Source organism: Caretta caretta, chromosome 25 (assembly GCF_965140235.1).
Source record: "Caretta caretta isolate rCarCar2 chromosome 25, rCarCar1.hap1, whole genome shotgun sequence".
Taxonomy (NCBI): domain Eukaryota; kingdom Metazoa; phylum Chordata; order Testudines; family Cheloniidae; genus Caretta; species Caretta caretta.
The window spans coordinates 5,742,811-5,760,759 of NC_134230.1; the positions used below are offsets into that span (position 1 = coordinate 5,742,811).

The 17,949-nt window shown below is 44.8% G+C and overlaps 1 protein-coding gene across 1 annotated transcript in view; it reads left to right on the plus strand.

Annotated features, from left to right (window-relative positions):
• Positions 1-656: 656 nt before the first annotated feature.
• The window catches only part of RAB11B (RAB11B, member RAS oncogene family), a 31,312-nt gene continuing 14,019 nt past the window's right edge, over positions 657-17,949 (plus strand). The window contains exon 1 of the mRNA XM_048831159.2: positions 657-819. Within this exon, the coding sequence (XP_048687116.1) occupies positions 780-819 (40 nt within the window). The 5' untranslated portion in view covers positions 657-779. The remainder of the gene's footprint in view (positions 820-17,949) is intronic.

Here is a 17,949-nt window from a genome sequence, read left to right on the forward strand (position 1 = left end):
CCCGGGGTGGGGGCCGCGTGTCCTCTCAGCACTGCCGGGGGAGGGGGGGGACCAGCCCGGTGCCCTCGGGGCCTGCCCGGGGTGGGGGTGGGGGGGCCGCGTGTCCTCTCAGCACTGCCCGGGGCGGGGGGGGGACCAGCCGGGAGCCCTCGGGGCCTGCCCGGGGTGGGGGTGGGGGCCGCGTGTCCTCTCAGCACTGCCGGGGGAGGGGGGGACCAGCCGGGTGCCCTCGGGGCCTGCCCGGGGTGGGGGTGGGGGCCGCGTGTCCTCTCAGCCCTGCCGGGGGCGGGGGGGGACCAGCCGGGTGCCCTCGGGGCCTGCCCGGGGTGGGCTGGGCGGTCGGTGCCGGCTGCGAGGGCCCCGCTGCAGCGCTCCTGCGGGCTCAGCACATGACGTAAGGCAACGAGCGATCCCTCTGTAATGGCCCGGCCCGGCCCGGCCCGCAGCGGGCAGTGGCCACAGGCCGTGTCCCGGTGTCCCGGGGGCCGCTGCCGGCTCGGGGCGCGGGCTGCAGCAGGGCCGACGCAGGGCTCCCCTCACACCACAGCGCTCCTGCCCTGCTCAGCTAGGCTCCGCCCCGGCCTGAAATGATTGGTTCGGCGGCCTGTCGGTCCTCAGGACGCAGTCTCCCATTGGGTGGTATCTGCGGAGCTCGCGCCGTGCCCGCCCTCCGGCGTCCTTGGCGGCCGCTGATAGGCGGCGGCGGGAGCGGTTCTCCCCACCCGCACCGCTCCGCGTCGGTGCCTGGCAGCCAGAGGACCGGCCCCGCCGCCATCGCCATGGGCACCCGGGACGACGAGTACGACTATCTCTTCAAAGGTACCGCGGGCGGGGGGCGCTGCCCCGTGCCGCGGCCGCCCCCGCCCCCGCCTTGGGCCCCCCTCCGCGCCGCTCCCGCCCTCGCCCTGGCGGCAGGCCCGGGAGCGGCCCCTTCCGCCCGCTGCCTGGGCTCGCTGCCCGCGATGGCCGCCGGGCAGCGGGTCGGGGCCGCGGGGCATGTTCTGAGGGGGGCGGGCAGCGGGGCCTGCGGCGCTCCAGGGGCGGCGTATCCCGCGCCGAGAGCCGGAGCCCCCCGGGCTTGGCAGCCGGGGCGCGTGTGGGATCTGCCGCAGGCCGTGGGCGCTGCAAGCCGGGCCGGGCGCTCGGCGCAGGTCGAATGGGTCTGTCGAGCGCTTGTCCATCCCCTGCCCCGCGGCCCGTCTCTTCCTCCCCCGCTGCCGGGGGTGGCCGGAGCGTGTCCGCTTTGGCTTGCAATAGTCGGGGGGCTGGTGGCGGCCCGGGCTTGATGCACAGAGCGCCTGTGTCCCTCCCGAAGGGTTTTCCAAGCACCTTCGAAAACCCAGTTTTTTTAATGTGGTGAAGACCATGCTCCTAGCTGAGCGTTTGGAAGTAGAGGAAAAAGGTGTGAACGCAATTTTTTCTGTTCTTAGGCTCTGTGTGTCTCTCGGTTTTTAAGCACTTAAAAATGTGAGTGTAATGCTTGGCTACGTAAGGCTCCGTCTACACTACACAGCTTTTAGCGACATGGCTACGTTGCTTGCTGCATCCGTGCCGCTAAAAGTTGGGCAGTGTAGCCGCTGTTTGTCGGCTCTCCTGCCAACAAAAAACTTCCGCCCCCAAGGAATGCTCCTGCCAACATCGCACTGTTCACACTGGCGCTTGTCTTTCCGGGGGTGGGAGGCGTTAACACCTCTGAACAACAAAACTTTTGTCTTTCAATTGCCAGTGTAGACATAGCCTTAGAAACAACAGGTTAGCATAAGTTTAATTTTTCCAAAAAACTAGCTTTGGGTTGAGACCAAGCACAAGAAACTTCAGCTCAAATGTTGCTCAAAAATTGCTAAGTGAACATGGAGGTTAGAATAGAAAACTCTTCTCCACCTTAACTGGAGAGTTGCTTTAATAAGCAGAAATTACTCTATTGCTATCCCAATAGAACTGCAACTTTCTAACTACTGGACAGCTTTAAACTGGGATTGCTCAGTAGATATTTAATCCCAGCATGAAATTAATAAATTAACTTCATAAAATTCTTTGAAGCCGGTTGCTGAACATCTGCAGAAGTTTTTAGGATTAGGGATTTCTCTTTAGAGAGCTGAAATGGCTTTGTGCTCTCATCCAAAAATATTGGTGGTGGATGCTCTGGAGTTTTAAGGGTGTGTGTCTGTTAACACAAATATCTCATTGTCACATCTTCGCTGGCAGTAGCAATGATGATTGCACTAGTGCAGACTGACTGCTGGCCCCAGCTCCGAGCTGGTCTGTGACACTGGCAACAATAGCACTCTCGCTATTGCTTCCACCAGTTGAGTTGGAACAGTGTGATATTCTAGGAGAACAAGCTGAGGGTTGATGACATCTAGGTGTGTAGTTGATTTTGGAACTGGAGTAGAATGTGTGTGTTTTCTCTGGTGAAAATCTTCCTGAGGATTTGAAGCTGATGTGTATTGTAGGACGGTTGCAAATAGCAGTACTCCTAGTGGTAATCCAGGACTCTCTATGCTGTAACAGTGTCCTCACAAAAAGAAAAGGAGTACTTGTGGCACCTTAGAGATTAACAAATTTGTTTGAGCATAAGCTTTCATGAGCTAGAGAGCTGAAATGGCTCTCTGAAATGGCAAAGATGAAGTGGGCTGTAGCTCATGAAAGCTTATGTTCAAATAGATTTGTTAATCTCTAAGGTGCCACAAGTACGCCTTTTCTTTTTGCGAATACAGACTAACACGGCTGCTACTCTGAAAAGTGTCCTCACAGTGAGTTAGTGTGCGGCAAGCTAGTGTGCTGTAGATTCACACACGGGCTTGCCATGCTGGAACTTGTTATATAGACAAGCACTTGTTCTTTTCATTGGTGGCCATGCATATATATTTGGCTTGCCGGGGAAAAAACTCATTTTTTCCCATTAGCAGCAGTTTACTGTGTCTCTTACTTTACATTAAAGTTAATATATATTGCACTATATGACCCACTCATTTTAAGAGCTGCCAAATAGTTGGAAAAACTTTCTTCTTCCCTGCCTCCTTTAAAGCACAATTGATTGACTTCCAAATTATGCTAAGCTGCCATGTCTGGTACTAAATCTCATCAGCTTTCCACATGGCTCGGTATCCTAAGACTTTAAAGCTTGACAGCTGTCTTATTCTTTTCCCCTCAATAATAATTCGATTAAGTAGATGAAAGTACACAACATTACATGGATCTTGTTTAAAAAAAATCTACACTGTTTAGAAATATCTGAACTTAAATTAGACTTTAAATTTTCAGGGAGGGACTGTGCTTTTGTATGTCTATTGTAAAGTACTTTCTAACACTGTTTAGTGAGGGGGAACCCTGTTCTATGTGGCTGCGCGTCTAAATTCCTTGGGGGGGGGGGGGGGACCATGTCTTCTATGTGCCATATGGTGCTGGAAACGCACTGATGTTGCTTAGATATTTTTTTATTATTAATTTATCTCTTGGCCCAGCAGTAAAAAAATCTGTTGTGCTGTTCCCCTTCTAGCTATGGGATCATTGATACCAGAGAAGGAATCCTATAGTGGCTCATGATTCTGACCTGGAAAGAGATGGGGCTGCTGCCCAAGCTGTGTCCCCAAAAGTAATAAGACTGAAGTTGGTCTTACCCACTATCTCCACTCGCTTGTGGAACTATATATCAGGGAGTTGTGCAGGCACTGAAGAAATTATTGGTGTCTGAGTGAATTTTTTACTGGTCTTCTGACTTTCCCTTATTTTTATCTGTGCACTGGCTTTTTGAGTTTTTCTACCACTGTTCCAGCAGCCATATATTCGGTGATCTGAGCAGGAAGGAGATGATTGTATTTCAGGAAGGATTTTTTAATTTTACTCTCTGTCAAGGAGAAAGAATATGCTAACCACTTTCTCTGAAAGGGACCTGATATTTATCTTCTGGTGCATCTTTATGATATAATTTAACTCTAATTTTAGTTTTACAGATACAATTTGCTAACGAAAGATACGTACTAATAATCCTCCCAACTCACATGTTGGAGTGGCTCTTAGTAGACCTAATGAGGCTCAAAAACTTCAGGTTTCAGAGGGGTAGCTGTGTTAGTCTGTATCAGCAAAAACAACGAGGAGTCCTTGTGGCACCTTAGAGACTAACAAATTTATTTGGGCATAAGCTTTCGGGGGCTATAAACCACTTAATCGGATGCATGATATGAAAAATACAGTAAGCAGTTATAAATATACAGCATATGAAAAGATGAGTTGTCTTACCAAGTTGAGGGGTCAGTGCTAACGAGACCAATTCAGTTAGGGTAGATGTGGCCCATTCCCAACAGTTGACAAGAAGGGGTGAATATCAACAGAGGGGAAATTATTTTCCTAGTCCTTATTCAGGCCTAATTTGATGGTGTCAAGTTTGCAAACTAATTCTGCAGTTTCTTGTTGAAATCTGTTTTTGAAGTTTTTCTTTTTGTTGAAGAATGGCCACTTTTAAGTCTGTTGTTGAGTGTCCAGGGAGATTGAAGTGTTCTCCAACTGGTTTTTGAATGTTACAAATCTTGATGTCTGATTTGTGTCCATTTATTCTTTTGTGTAGAGACTGTCCAGTTTGGCCAATATACATGGCAGAGGGGCATTGTTGGCACATGATGGCACATATCACATTGGTAGATGTGCAGGTGAACAAGCCCCTGATGGTGTGGCTGGGTCACTACAAAAAATAATTTCCCCTCTGTTGATATTCACCACTTCTTGTCAACTGTTGGAAATGGGCCACATTGACCCTAACTGAATTGGTCTCGTTAGCCCTGACCCCCCACTTGGTAAGACAACTCCCATCTTTTCATATGCTGTATATTTATACCTGTGTACTGTATTTTTCAAGCCATGCATCCAATGAAGTGGGTTCTAGCCCACGAAAGCTTATGCCCAAATAAATTTTAGTTTCTAAGATGCCACAAGGACTCCTTTTTTTTTTCTTTAAACTTCAGAATCTCACTCTTCAACTGTTAAAATATTTACTGCTCTAGAACTTCCTTTGTAAAATCTTGACTTCAGTAGCTTTTTCTGTTAGCAAAAATGGTATTCAGCAGCTTTAAGAAAAATCATTAGCCAGTGGAAGAATTTTAAATTGGGCTTTTCTCTCTTCACCACCCTGATGATCTTTCTAGTGGCCAAGAGAAAAACAGCAATGTTTTATGTGAAATTACTGCATAAACCAACTGTTCAGAATTTGAAAATGGCTGAGAAACTTGAGCATGAACTGTTGCTACAGCCAGCTCACCGTTTTGGTGTTCCCTCACACAAAAGAATTGGCCATCTTGTGTATGTGGATGTGGCTGTTTTTTAATGACTGTAGTAGATATGGAAAGAGATGGCTGAAATCTGTCCTCAGGTAATTTGTTGTTTTTGTACTTGGAGGGTGAAAGTGTGGTTATGGTCAGAAAGCTGCTCTGGAGGACTAGACTTTCTTAGAGTATATCTGTATAATAAACTTTAGTGTCATGTTATGCATCTTTGGTCAAATCTGTTTTTTTATGGATCAAAATGAAACTTTGTCCACTGTCAGCACTGCTCTAGCTTTGTCTGTTATGCTCTATCTGGGGAAGAACAAGCTGATGTCTGCATGTGGCAGAACAGAATTAAAATTGCCAGTGAAGGACTTTGAAATAAGTCTCTCGTTGGTGAATAATACACAAAGCTGAAACAGTTTGGATTTTTCTATTAGCAAATTAGCTTGCAGTGTGGGCTTTTTTTAAAAAGCAGAAACCTTTTGCTTTGAGTTATAAATGGAAGATATAGCAGGTGGGTTCATTGGTCTGTTTAGAGTCAAATACATTAATAGTTGTCCTTCAATGTTTCATAATATCCCCTAAATGGTCTTTGAGGTGATTCACTGTACCTGAAAACTGCAAACTCTGTCAGTTGTCTTCTAACAAGAAAATCAATTGTTACAGAAAAAGTTCACTTTTAAATAAAAATTTTGCAGGCTGCAGGAAGGAAAAATTGCTGACCTTTGTTAAGAAACGGTATCTAGAGCTAGAGAAATATTTGCCTCTAGCTTTTTTGGAATTACGACCAGTATAACTGAAGCTTTAGTAGTAGGAGCAGTAGTAGTAAAGGTAGGTTTATTCATAATAAACCACTTTAAATAATACAAATAATTTAACATATAGGGATGCCAAATCTTTGTGCAACAAGCTTTATTTCTGCAAGCCCTAATGGGAAATGTGCTCTGATATTGTTTAGAGAGTTCAAAATACCACAGGCAAAAAATTAAAAGATGCTAACAAAATTTATTGATGGATTCCAAAGCCAGAAGGGATCACTGTGATCGTCTAGTCTGAATTTCTGTATTATCTTGCAGGTGACACTAAACTGGGAGGAGAGGTAGATACGCTGGAGGGTAGGGATAGGATACAGAGGGACCTAGACAAATGAGAGGATTGGGCCAAAAGAAATCTGATGAGGTTCAACAAGGACAAGTGCAGAGTCCTGCACTTAGGACGGAAGAATCCCATGCACCGCTACAGACTAGGGACCGAGTGGCTAGGCAGCAGTTCTGCGGAAAAGGACCTAGGGGTTATGGTGGACGAGAAGCTGAATATGAGTCAACAGTGTGCCCTTGTTGCCAAGAAGGCTAACGGCATTTTGGGCTGTATAAATAGGAGCACTGCCAGTTGATCAAGGGATGTGATCATTTCGCTCCATTCGGCATTGGTGAGGCCTCATCTGGAGTACTGTGTCCAGTTTTGGTTCCCCCTCCCCCCCGACTACAGAAAGGATGTGGACAAATTGGAAAGAGTCCAGCGGAGGGTAACAAAAATGATTAGGGGGCTGGAGCACATGACTTATGAGGAGAAGCTGAGGGAACTGGGATTATTTAGTCTGCAGAAGAGAAGAATGAGGGGAAATTTGATAGCTGCTTTCAGCTACCTGAAAGGGGGTTCCAAAGAGGATGGATCTAGACTGTTCTCAGTGGTAGCAGATGACAGAACAAGGAGTAATGGTCTCAAGTTGCTGTGCGGGAGGTTTAGGTTGAATATTAGGAAAACCTTTTTCACTAAGAGGGTGGTGAAGCACTGGAATGGGTTACTTAGGGAGGTGGTGGAATTTCCTTCCTTAGAGGTTTTTAAGGTCAGGCTTGACAAAGCCCTGGCTGGGATGATTTAGTTGGTGTTTGTCCTGCTTTGAGCAAGGGTTTGGACTAGATGACCACCTGAGGTCCCTTGCAACCCTTGATTACTCTATTCTGTGATTACTAGGGCCCTATCAAATTCATGGCCATGAAAAACGTGTCACGGACCATGAAATCTGATCTCCCATTCTGAAATCAGGTCTTCTGTGTGCTTTTACCCTATACTATATAGATTTCACGGGGAGATCGGTGTTTCTCAAATTGGGGGCCCTATCCCAAAAGGGAGTTGCAGGAGGGTCATAAGGTTATTTTTAGGGGGGGGTCGTGGTATTGCCACCCTTACTTCTGCATTGCTGATGGTAGGGTGCTGCCTTCAGAGTTGGGCATGGCCAACAGCCATTGCTCTCCAGCCACCCAGCTCTGAAGAAATAAGGGTGGCAATACCCTATTATGCCATCCTTACTTTTGCGCTTCTGCCTTCAGAGCTGGGCGGCTGGAGAGTGGCAGCTGCTGACTGAGGGCCCAGCTCTGCAGGCAGAAGCACAGAAGTAAGGGTGACAATACCATACCGCGCCATCCTTATTTCTGTGCTCCTGCTGGACCATGGTGCTGCCTTCAGAACTGGGCTCCCGGCCAGCAGCCACCGCTCTCCAGCTGCCCAGCTCTGAAGGCAGCGCCGCCACCAGCAGCAGCGCAGAAGTAAGGGTAGCGGTACTGCGACACCCCCCTCTCTCTAAACTTGTACCCCCCAACTCCTTTTTGGGTCAGGACCCCTACAATTACACACTGTGAAATTTCAGATTTAAATAGCTGAAATCATGAAAGTTACTATTCTAAAATTACTAAATCCTGTGACTGTGAAGTTGACCAAAATGGACCTTCTCATGGCCAATGATTGGTTAGCCTCAAAAAGCTCAGTCTATTTAGTTTGTCACTATAAGGCTTGTTTTCAAATCCTTTACTCATTCTTGTGGCTCTAAACCTGCTCCAGTTTATCAACATCCTCCTTGAATTGTGTGCACCAGAACTGAACTCAGTATTCCAGTAGTGGTCGCACCAGTGCCAGCGATAGAGGTAAAATAACATCTCTGGATTCCCCTGTTTATGCATCCCAAGATTGCATTAGTTGTTTTGGTCACAGCATCACACTGGAAGCCCACCCCCAAATCTTTCTCAGAATCACTGCTTCCCAGATAGTCCCCCATCCTGTAAGTATGGCCTACGTTCTTTGTTCCTGAATATATAGCTGACATTTAACCATTTTAAAACTACGGCTATCAAGCTATTAAAAAAATTAATAGCAATTAATTGTGCTGTTAAATAGTAATAGAATGCCATTTATTAAGTATTTTTGGATGTTTTCTACTATTTAAAATATTGATTTCAGTTACAACACAGAGTACAAAGTGTACAGTGCTCACTTTATATTTTTTATTACAAATATTTGCACCGTAAAAAAGAGAAGAAATAGTATGTTAATTCAGCTAATAAAAGTACTGTAATGGAATCTTTTTATCATTAAAGTTGAACTCTCAAATGTAGAGTTATGTACCAAAAAAAACCTGCACTCAAAAATAAAACAATAAAAAACTTCAGAGACTACAAGTCCCTCACTCCTACTTCTTGTACAGTCAATTGCTCAGACCAGGGGTCGTCAACTTACGGCTCTGGAGCTGTATGCGGCTCTTTGGCTGCCCCCTTGAGGGCAGCCATTTTTTGAGGGCGTGTGAAGTGGGGGGTCTGGCCAGGAGGTGTTTACCACAGGTGGCTCCCGTTTGGAAGTGCAACTGGGCTTGGCAGGCAGGCTGCCTGACTGCCCTGGCCCCATGCTGTTCCTGGAAGTAGCTGGCTGCTGGCACATCTCTGAGCACGCCTTGGTGGGAATGGGGGCAGCGGGTCTCCGTGCACTGCCCGTGCCTGCAGGCAACACCCCTGCAGCTCCCATTGGCTGGTTCCCTCACACCCCCTGCACCCCAATCCCCTGCTTTGTAATCCAGGAAGACTGGCACCCAGCAGGTGGTGGGAGGTTTGCATGCAGGGGATTCGGAGTCTGATACAAAGCCAGGGTGAGGTTCACATAAGCACTGCAGCACGGATGTAGTTGCTGTGCTGTCTCAGGTACGCAATGCTCCTGGCACCCCATGATTCAGAAATGCAGAGACCACTCAGCCCTCAGGGAGCACACACATGGTATAGTGACATCGCATTACTGTGACCCCCTGCCAGGATACTGGCCTTATTCAGAGCCTCATTTGAGGGACTGCCAGGTCGCTTCAGGCCCTGTAGCAAATGTATTTGAACAAACCCAAATCTGAATGCAAGTATTTGCAGGAGTGATGGGTTCAAACTTATTTGTATGTCATGAACATCAGTAGTCCCCAACTGAGATCACGTCGTCTTTGTGCTAGGTGCTGTGCAAATGCAGGGGGTGTGCCTGCATTGCAATCAGAAGCGTGATTGCAGCTCTGCTAGCTTTACTCTAGCTACCCTGGCTAAAGATATCGGTAAAGATGCAACAGCATGAACCCAGCATGGACCCAGCATGGTTTAACACCATGGCTACATACGCAGGCTGTGGGCAGTCTGGTACAGTCCTCGCTGAAGCCTCTAGATTGGGGATTGGCAACCTTTGGCACGTGGCCTGCCAGGGTAAGCCCCGGCGGGTCGGGCCGGTTTGTTTATCTGCTGCATCTGCAGGTTCGGCCGACCGTGGCTCCCACTGGCTGTTCCAGGCCAATGGGGGCTGCAGGAAATGGCAGCCAGCACATCCTGCACTGCTTCCTACAGCCCCTGTTAGCTTGGAGCGATAATCCGCGGCGATCTGCCAAACCTGCAGACGTGGCAGGTAAACAAACTGGCCTGGCCCACCAGGGGCTTACCCTGGCAGGCTGTGTGCCAAAGGTTGCCGATCCTTGACCTAGATTCTAGTTGCATTAAAAGTATTGGTGAGTAGTAATAACTTTAATATGTTCAATTATTATTAGTTGATAAATTCTAACTTTACAAGTAGCTTTGGGTGTGATAGCGGCAGAGAGTCTGTGGCACCTTATAGACTAACAGACGTATTGGAGCATAAGCTTTCGTGAGTGAATACCCCTTTGTCGGATCTTGAAATATTTTGGTCAAAGACAAAAACAAAAAAAATGGCTCTTCTTCTTTGAAAGGTTGCCAACCCCTAGCTCAGACAAACCAAGTTTGTTTACATTTGCAGGAGATGCTGCTGCCTGCTTCTTGTTTACAATGTCACCTGAAAGTGAGAACAGGCACTCCCATGGCAGCCTTGCAAGACATTTACATGCTAGATGCACTAAAGATTCATATGTCCCTTCATGCTTCAGTCCCCATTCCAGAAGGTCATGTGTCCATGCTGTTGACAGTTCTGCTCGATAATGATGCAAAGCAGTGTGGACTGAGGCATGCTTATTTTCATTATCTGAGTCAGATGCCACCAGCAGAAGGTTGATTTTCTTTTTTGGTGGTTTGGGTTCTGTAGTTTCCGCTTCAGAGTGTTGCTCTTTTAAGACTTCTGAAAACATGCTCCACATTTCGTCCCTCTCAGATTTTGGAAGGCACTTCAGATTCTTAAACCTTGAGTGCTGTAGCTATCTTTAGAAATATCGCATTGGTACCTTCTTTGCATTTTGTCACATCTGCAGTGAAAGTGTTCTTAAAGCAAACAACATGTGCTGGGTCATCATCTGAGTCTGCTATAACATGAAATATATGGCAGAATGTGGGTAAAACACAGAGCAGGAGACATACAATTCTCCCCCAAGGAGTTCAGTCTCAAATTTAATTAACACATTTACTTTTTAACGAGCGTCATCAGCATGGAAGCATGTCCTCTAGAATGGTCATTGAAGCATGAAGGAGCATATGAATGTTTAGCATATCTGGCACATAAATACCTTGCAATGATGGCTACAAAAGTGCCATGTGAACACCTGTTCCCACTTTCACATGACATTATAAATATGCAGCAGGTAGTATTATCTCCCGTAAATGTAAACAAACTTGTTTGTCTTAGTGATTGGCTGAACAAGATGTAGGACTGAGTGGACTTGTAGGCACTGAAGTTCTACATTTTTTTTTTGGTTTTTTTTGAGTGCAGTTATGTAACAAAAAAAAATCTACATTTGTAAGTTGCACTTTCATGACAGATTGCACTATGGTACTTGTATGAGGTGAATTGAAAAATACTGTCTTTATCATTTTTACAGTGCAAATGTTTAATCAAAAATAGTATACACTTTGATTTCAATTACAACACAGAATACAATATATTTATGACAATGTAGAAAAACATCCAAAATATTTAAATTTCAATTGGTATTCTACTGTTTAACAGTGCGATTAAAACTGTGATTAATTGTGATTAATTTGAGTTCATCGCATGAGTTAACTGCAATTATTTGACAGTCTTAGTTAAAATGCATTTTGTTTGCTCATGCCTAGGTTGCCAAGCAACCTAGTTCACTCTGAATCCGTGACCAGTCCTCTTTATGTACTACTCTCCTCCCCTCCCCCCCCATTTTGTCATCTGCAGATTTGAGTGATGGTTTTGTTTTCTTCCAGGTCAATACTACAAATGTTAACTAGCGCAGGGCCAAGAACCACTCCCTGTTTGTCCCCACTGGAAACATACCCTCTTAATGATGATTCTCAATTACACTTTGAGATCTTTTTTTCAGAGTAGCAGCCGTGTTAGTCTGTATTCGCAAAAAGAAAAGGAGTACTTGTGGCACAATAGAGACTAACAAATTTATTTGAGCATAAGCTTTCGTGAGCTACAGCTCACTTCATCGGATGCATACTGCTGATAAGTTTAACTTTAGTAGCTGCTGTTTGTTGTACACTTCAGTGGAATAAAAAGTGTTAATCTGTATTTTCTCCAAATACAGAACTGAAATATTGAACTTTTTCTGCATTATTTCTGATGATTCCACCATTTCATTCTGGTAATGGACCAGATCCTCACATCGGTATCTTTTTTTTGTTCCTCGTATATTTAGAAAACTCCTCCTTATTGTCCTTAACTCTGCTGGCCAGAGATTTCCCCTTGTGCTCCTTTGCATCCCTTATTAATTTTCTACAATTCCTAACTTCTGATTTATGTTCATTACTATCAACCGCCCCTTTTTTCCATATATAATATATATATATATATATATGCCTTCACTTCCCCTCTAACCAGCAGAGCCGCCTTCTTCAATTGTGGCTTTTTGGGCATCGAGTAAGCTGCTCTTAAATGATTCCCAATTATCATACACGTTCTTCTGATTGGTTGCAACACTTCTTGAGTTAGGAGACTGTCATCTATAATTTGTACAAATTCCAAGGATGATATAATACTGGCAGCACGAGACCTCCAGCATATGTCACTGCAATTAAAGTCCCCCCCATGATCACACAGCACTTTTTTTTCTGCACATTATAGATAGCTATATAAGGAAGTAGTCATCATGTTCCCTAGTGTGATATGATGGTCTGTACAAGACACCAACTAATAGCCCATCTTGTGCTTAATCTATAAAAACATCGATCTGTAAGAATTAAGGATCATTTTCTTCTGAGTTATCAGTGACTCTGAAACAGGTAATGCCGTTTTTGACAGTGCCCCTCCCTCTCCCCTTTTGCCCACTTGATCCTTCCTGACTAGGTTATAATAATTGGTGTTGATGTTCCATTGTGCAAATCATTTCACTGGGCTTCAGTAATACCAACTAGATTGAATTTATGTGCATAAATGAGCAATTCCAGTTCTTGTTACCCAGACACCTAGCATTGGTGCATAGGCAATTCAAGGCTAGTGAATGTCTCCATGCCCTTTTGGTTCCTTGATTAATTTTTTTGCTGAGTGCTCATATCTTCCCTCTCTTTATCCTTCCCTTTTATTAGCTTAGCCCCCTCCTGACTACTCAAGCCAGCTTGTCCCCAAGAAGATTGATCCCCTTTCTACTGAGGCAGAGGTCATCCAGACTGTATAGTCCCTTCTCCCCATAGAAGGTGGACCAATGTTCTGCAAAACCAAAACCCTCCATCGTACACCACTTACCTATCCAGTGGTTCACTTCCTCAGTCTTCTGTCTGTCTTGTTCATGGGACAGGAAGGATCTCAGAGAAGATTGCTTGGATGCTTGTCTTCAACATGCTTCTGAGTTTCCTGAAGTCCTCTACTATCTGAGAGATATTCCATGACCATGTCATAAGTGTCAATTTTTAATGTCAACTAGTGTCAATTTAAGCTGCACAACTGTAAGAAAATCAACTTTTGTCTTTGTGCTCAATTTTTTTTTAATCCGGTCTTCCATCTTTACTGCTCTAGCTCTGCTAGGAGATGTGTATTTTTAAAGTCAGGATGTCTGCTTATTTTTGGTTCTTACTGGCTGAATTTTGCCATTGGTGCTTCAGTTATCTGGAATTGAGTATGAGACTTGACTCTTTTTGTGAACTAGGTAGTGTTAATAATGTATATTGCACCTCCAGATAGGCAGAAGACTTCAACCATTTCTCTGGGATGAGGACCTAGCAACAGTAATACGTTAATTCATTACTTCTAGACTAACGCACAACAGTTCCCTCTACACTGTGCACTTAAAGGCCAATCTGAAGTTCTAACTTGTCCAGCACACAGCAGCTTGCCTTCTGGGTGGGATGAACGTGTGTGTGAGAGAGAGGAAAAGTACATCACTTCTACACCCTCAACTCTGTCCAGTTCAGGGTCGTCTTCCTAGATTTTTTTTTTAAATGCCTTTAATGACCTGGGAACAGACTATTTCAGCAACTAGTTTACCATTTGTCCCCCTTCTTTCTTTTGCCAACTTACTGTACTATGTTTGGTACTTGTAATAATTAAACTGATGGCACAGTGTAGTTAGAGAAAAGGAAGTACAGGAAAGAGGTAAGCAGCAGTGTAGTTGAAGATGCAAGTTTGGTTGACTTAAGATTGGGTTAAACTGATTTTAAGTGCACTTACATTAGGGATTTGCACTGGTTTAACTAAATTAAAAATCTATCTAGTTAGATCAGTGCAACTTTTTTAGTACCTTTAGAGCCCATTAATGTTGTTGTGGTTTGGTATATTCCAGCGTAGGAGCATTTGAAAGTGATGTATAATTTTATTTATTGCAACACCTAGAACTCCCGTCATAGACTAGGTTCCCGTTGTGCGAGGCCCTGTAGAAACACAGGACGGACTGTCCCTAATCTAAAGAGTTTTTACAATCTGAGTTTTGCCCTATTTATTTCATGTTTCATTTATTTAAAAAAAAAAAAGCTTCACACCACATCCAAAACCATTTTTTTCATTTAATTCCACCGGGAAGCTCTGCTGATTGTCTACTGAATTGTTCCTGATGCTAGGAACCTCTTGAATTCTAAACTCATGTCTGACTTTGACATGTTGTCTGACCTTTGAGTAAGTCACTTCAACCTTTGTCTTCTGCTTCCTCTTGCTTAACTCACAAGGTTATTATGAGGATTGATGTTTGTAAAGTACTTGGAGACCTTTGGATGAAAAGTTGTATAAATACTAACTAATACTTACTGAAATTTTTAATTTAATTGGGTGTAATGACTGGAGAAACAAACTTGATATCTGCAAATTTCTAACCAAAATGTCATTCAAAACACACAATATCCTGATACAGGTGAAATGCCACTCCCCCTTAGCAGGATTTATGGCAAGACTAGGGAACTACTTAAGATTTTAGGAGGTCCCTGAATTTGCTTGTCACAGAGGTTGCATGAAATGACCCCTTCCTCCCCCACCCCCTTCTCCATTTGTCTATGAATCTGATAACCAAAAATGTTGAAATGTATGTCTAGATCAGGGTGTTAATCTCATTCTAGGGATAAGGCAAATTCCATTTATGGTCTGTGGAAACTTAAGACTGCTTATCCCCCACAATCCGGAGTGTAACTCCCCTTGGAATCAGTGGGAGGTTGGCCATTGTGTAGTTACTAAACTTCAAGGGCCCCATGAAGCTGACTCAGTGTCTGACTACTGTGGTTTATGAAGTAAAAATAATCACAACTAAACACATTTTAAAAGCTTTTATAACTTTATCAAGACTTCCCTCACCCCTTGGTTCTTACTCTGCATCCCAGCTATTGGGGATATTACATACACAAAGTCACTTAAATTGCTTTGAAACTGATTAGTGCAACTTTCTTTATGGGTTTTTTGGTTTTGTTTTTTTTAATCCAGGCTTTCAAAAAATAGTCAGTATATCCCAATTCTTGTTCACGTCAACTAAATAAAACTTTGAATTTTTAGGCAAAAACCACTTTTAAGTGGCATTCTAAAAATGTATATGTATAGTCTTGTTTCCCTCCTTCCTCCTTAAAATTTCCAATATCTCAGTTGGCAGAGGAGTACTTGGCAAATGTCAGGTGGATTAGTGCTGAGTTTTGGCAGTGTTTTTTGTGGGCTAGGAACCAGGGAAAGGGGTTCAAAATAGGGCTTTTCAGTCACTGATTTGTTTAAATTTTAAGGTAAGAGACCATTAGATCATTTCATAGTCTGATTTCACATATAACATAGATCATATAATTTCACCCAGTTACTCCTGTATTGCCCCTAATAACTTGCAGTGAAGAACTAGTCACAAACTTAACTGTAATTCCACACATACACTAATAGAATGTTAATGTCACAATTGAGCACTTGGATTAGGAGATGCCAAAGCTAAGATTGGACACAGCTTTAACTCTGCCCCTTTTTGCATGTGTAAAGGCTATCATAATTATATGACAGGTTTCAGAGGAACAGCCGTGTTAGTCTGTATTCGCAAAAAGAAAAGGAGTACTTGTGGCACCTTAGAGACTAACCAATTTATTTGAGCATAAGCTTTCGTGAGCTACAGCTCACTTCATCGGATGCATACTGTGGAAAGTGTAGAAGATCTTATTATATACACACAAAGCATGAAAAAATACCTCCTCAGACCCCACTCTTTTCCCCTTGTTTTTTCCTACCCCCTCTCCCTCCTCAGACGTTCTTGTTAAACCCTGGATTTGTACTGGAAATGGCCCACCTTGATTATCATACACATTGTAAGTAGAGTGATCACTCCAGACAAGCCACTACCAGCAGGAGAGCGGGGTGGGAGGAGATCATAATTATATGATCACATTCTATTTCTCAAATGACAAATACCTATAGTATTACAACATTAAATACACGTATATCATCTTGGAATACCTTTTTCATTTTTTGGTTTCTGCGGTGCAGGGTTATGAACAATATTTGAATGAGGCTCTTAGGATCAACAAACTTCTTTACCAGACTACTGGTGGGATAAGCCTTCTCTAGAAGATGGAGAGGGCACTTCTTGCTAGCTTAATCCTTTCTTGGTGTAAGAGCAAAGACTAGTAACTTTTTGTCCAGGTAAGTGGAAAAGCATTCATCCTCCTGTCCTTCCCACTTCAGGCTTTGTCTACACTGCAAAATTAAATCAACCTAAGTTAAATCAACGTACAGCCATTGCAGTAATTACTGCAGTTTTTCAGAGCCACACTAGCTCCTTCTGTTGGTGGTGAACGTCGTCCTCAGGAGTACTTGTACTGAGGAAACTGACCGTGTGGAGCAATGACAGCCTGGAGCCCCGACGCTGGGGCTGACGGTCCAGAGTGGAAAGCAGGAGGGGAAGAGCACAAGCCTGCCCACCTCCCAGTAAGGGATTGGGGGAAGGAGAGCCCAAGCCTGGCCATCACCTGGGCTCTCCACCCCGCCAGTTCCTCATCAGGAGGTGGCAGCAGGACTCTGGGCTGTGGGGAGATGGCAGGGGGCCCCAGGCTGTCAGCCAATGGGCAATGTATATGCCATATGCCAATGTCAGCCAATGGGCATAGTGATCAATGGCTCAGTGTCTAGTTGGCAGCCGGTGTCAAGTGGAGTGCCCCAGGGGTCGGTCCTGGGGCCGGTTTTGTTCAAAATCTTCATTAATGATCTGGAGGATGGTGTGGATTGCACTCTCAGCAAATTTGCGGATGATACTAAACTGGGAGAAGTGGTAGATACGTTGGAGGGCAGGGATAGGATACAGAGGGACCTAGACAAATTGGGGGATTGGGCCAAAAGAAATCTGATGAAGTTCAACAAGGACAAGTGGAGAGTCCTGCACTTAGGACGGAAGAATCCAATGCGCTGCTACAGACTAGGGACCGAATGGCTCGGCAGCAGTTCTGCACAAAAGGGCCTAGGGGTTACAGTGGACGAGAAGCTGGATATGAGTCAACAGCATGCCCTTGTTGCCAAGAAGGCCAGTGGCATTTTGGGATGTATAATTAGGGGCATTGCCAGCAGATCAAGGGACGTGATCGTTCCCCTCTATTCGACGCTGGTGAGGCCTCATCTGGAGTACTGTGTCCAGTTTTGGGCCCCACACTACAAGAAGGATGTGGAAAAACTGGAGAGAGCCCAGCAGAGGGCAACCAAAATGATTAGGGGACTGGAACACATGAGTTATGAGGAGAGGCTGAGGGAACTGGGGATGTTTAGTCTACGGAAGAGAAGAATGAGGGGGGATTTGATAGCTGCTTTCAACTACCTGAAAGAGGGTTCCAAAGATCTAGACTGTTCTCAGTGGTAGCTGATGACAGAACAAGGAGTAATGGTCTCAAGTTGCAGTGGGGGAGATTTAGGTTGGATATTGGGAAAGGCTTTTTCACAAGGAGGGTGGTGAAACACAGGAACGCGTTACCTAGGAAGGTGGTGGAATCTCCTTCCTTAGAAGTTTTTAAGGTCAGGCTTGACAGAGCCCTGGCTGGGATGATTTAATTGGGGATCGGTCCTGCTTTGAGCAGGGGTTTGGACTAGATGACCTCCTGAGGTCCCTTCC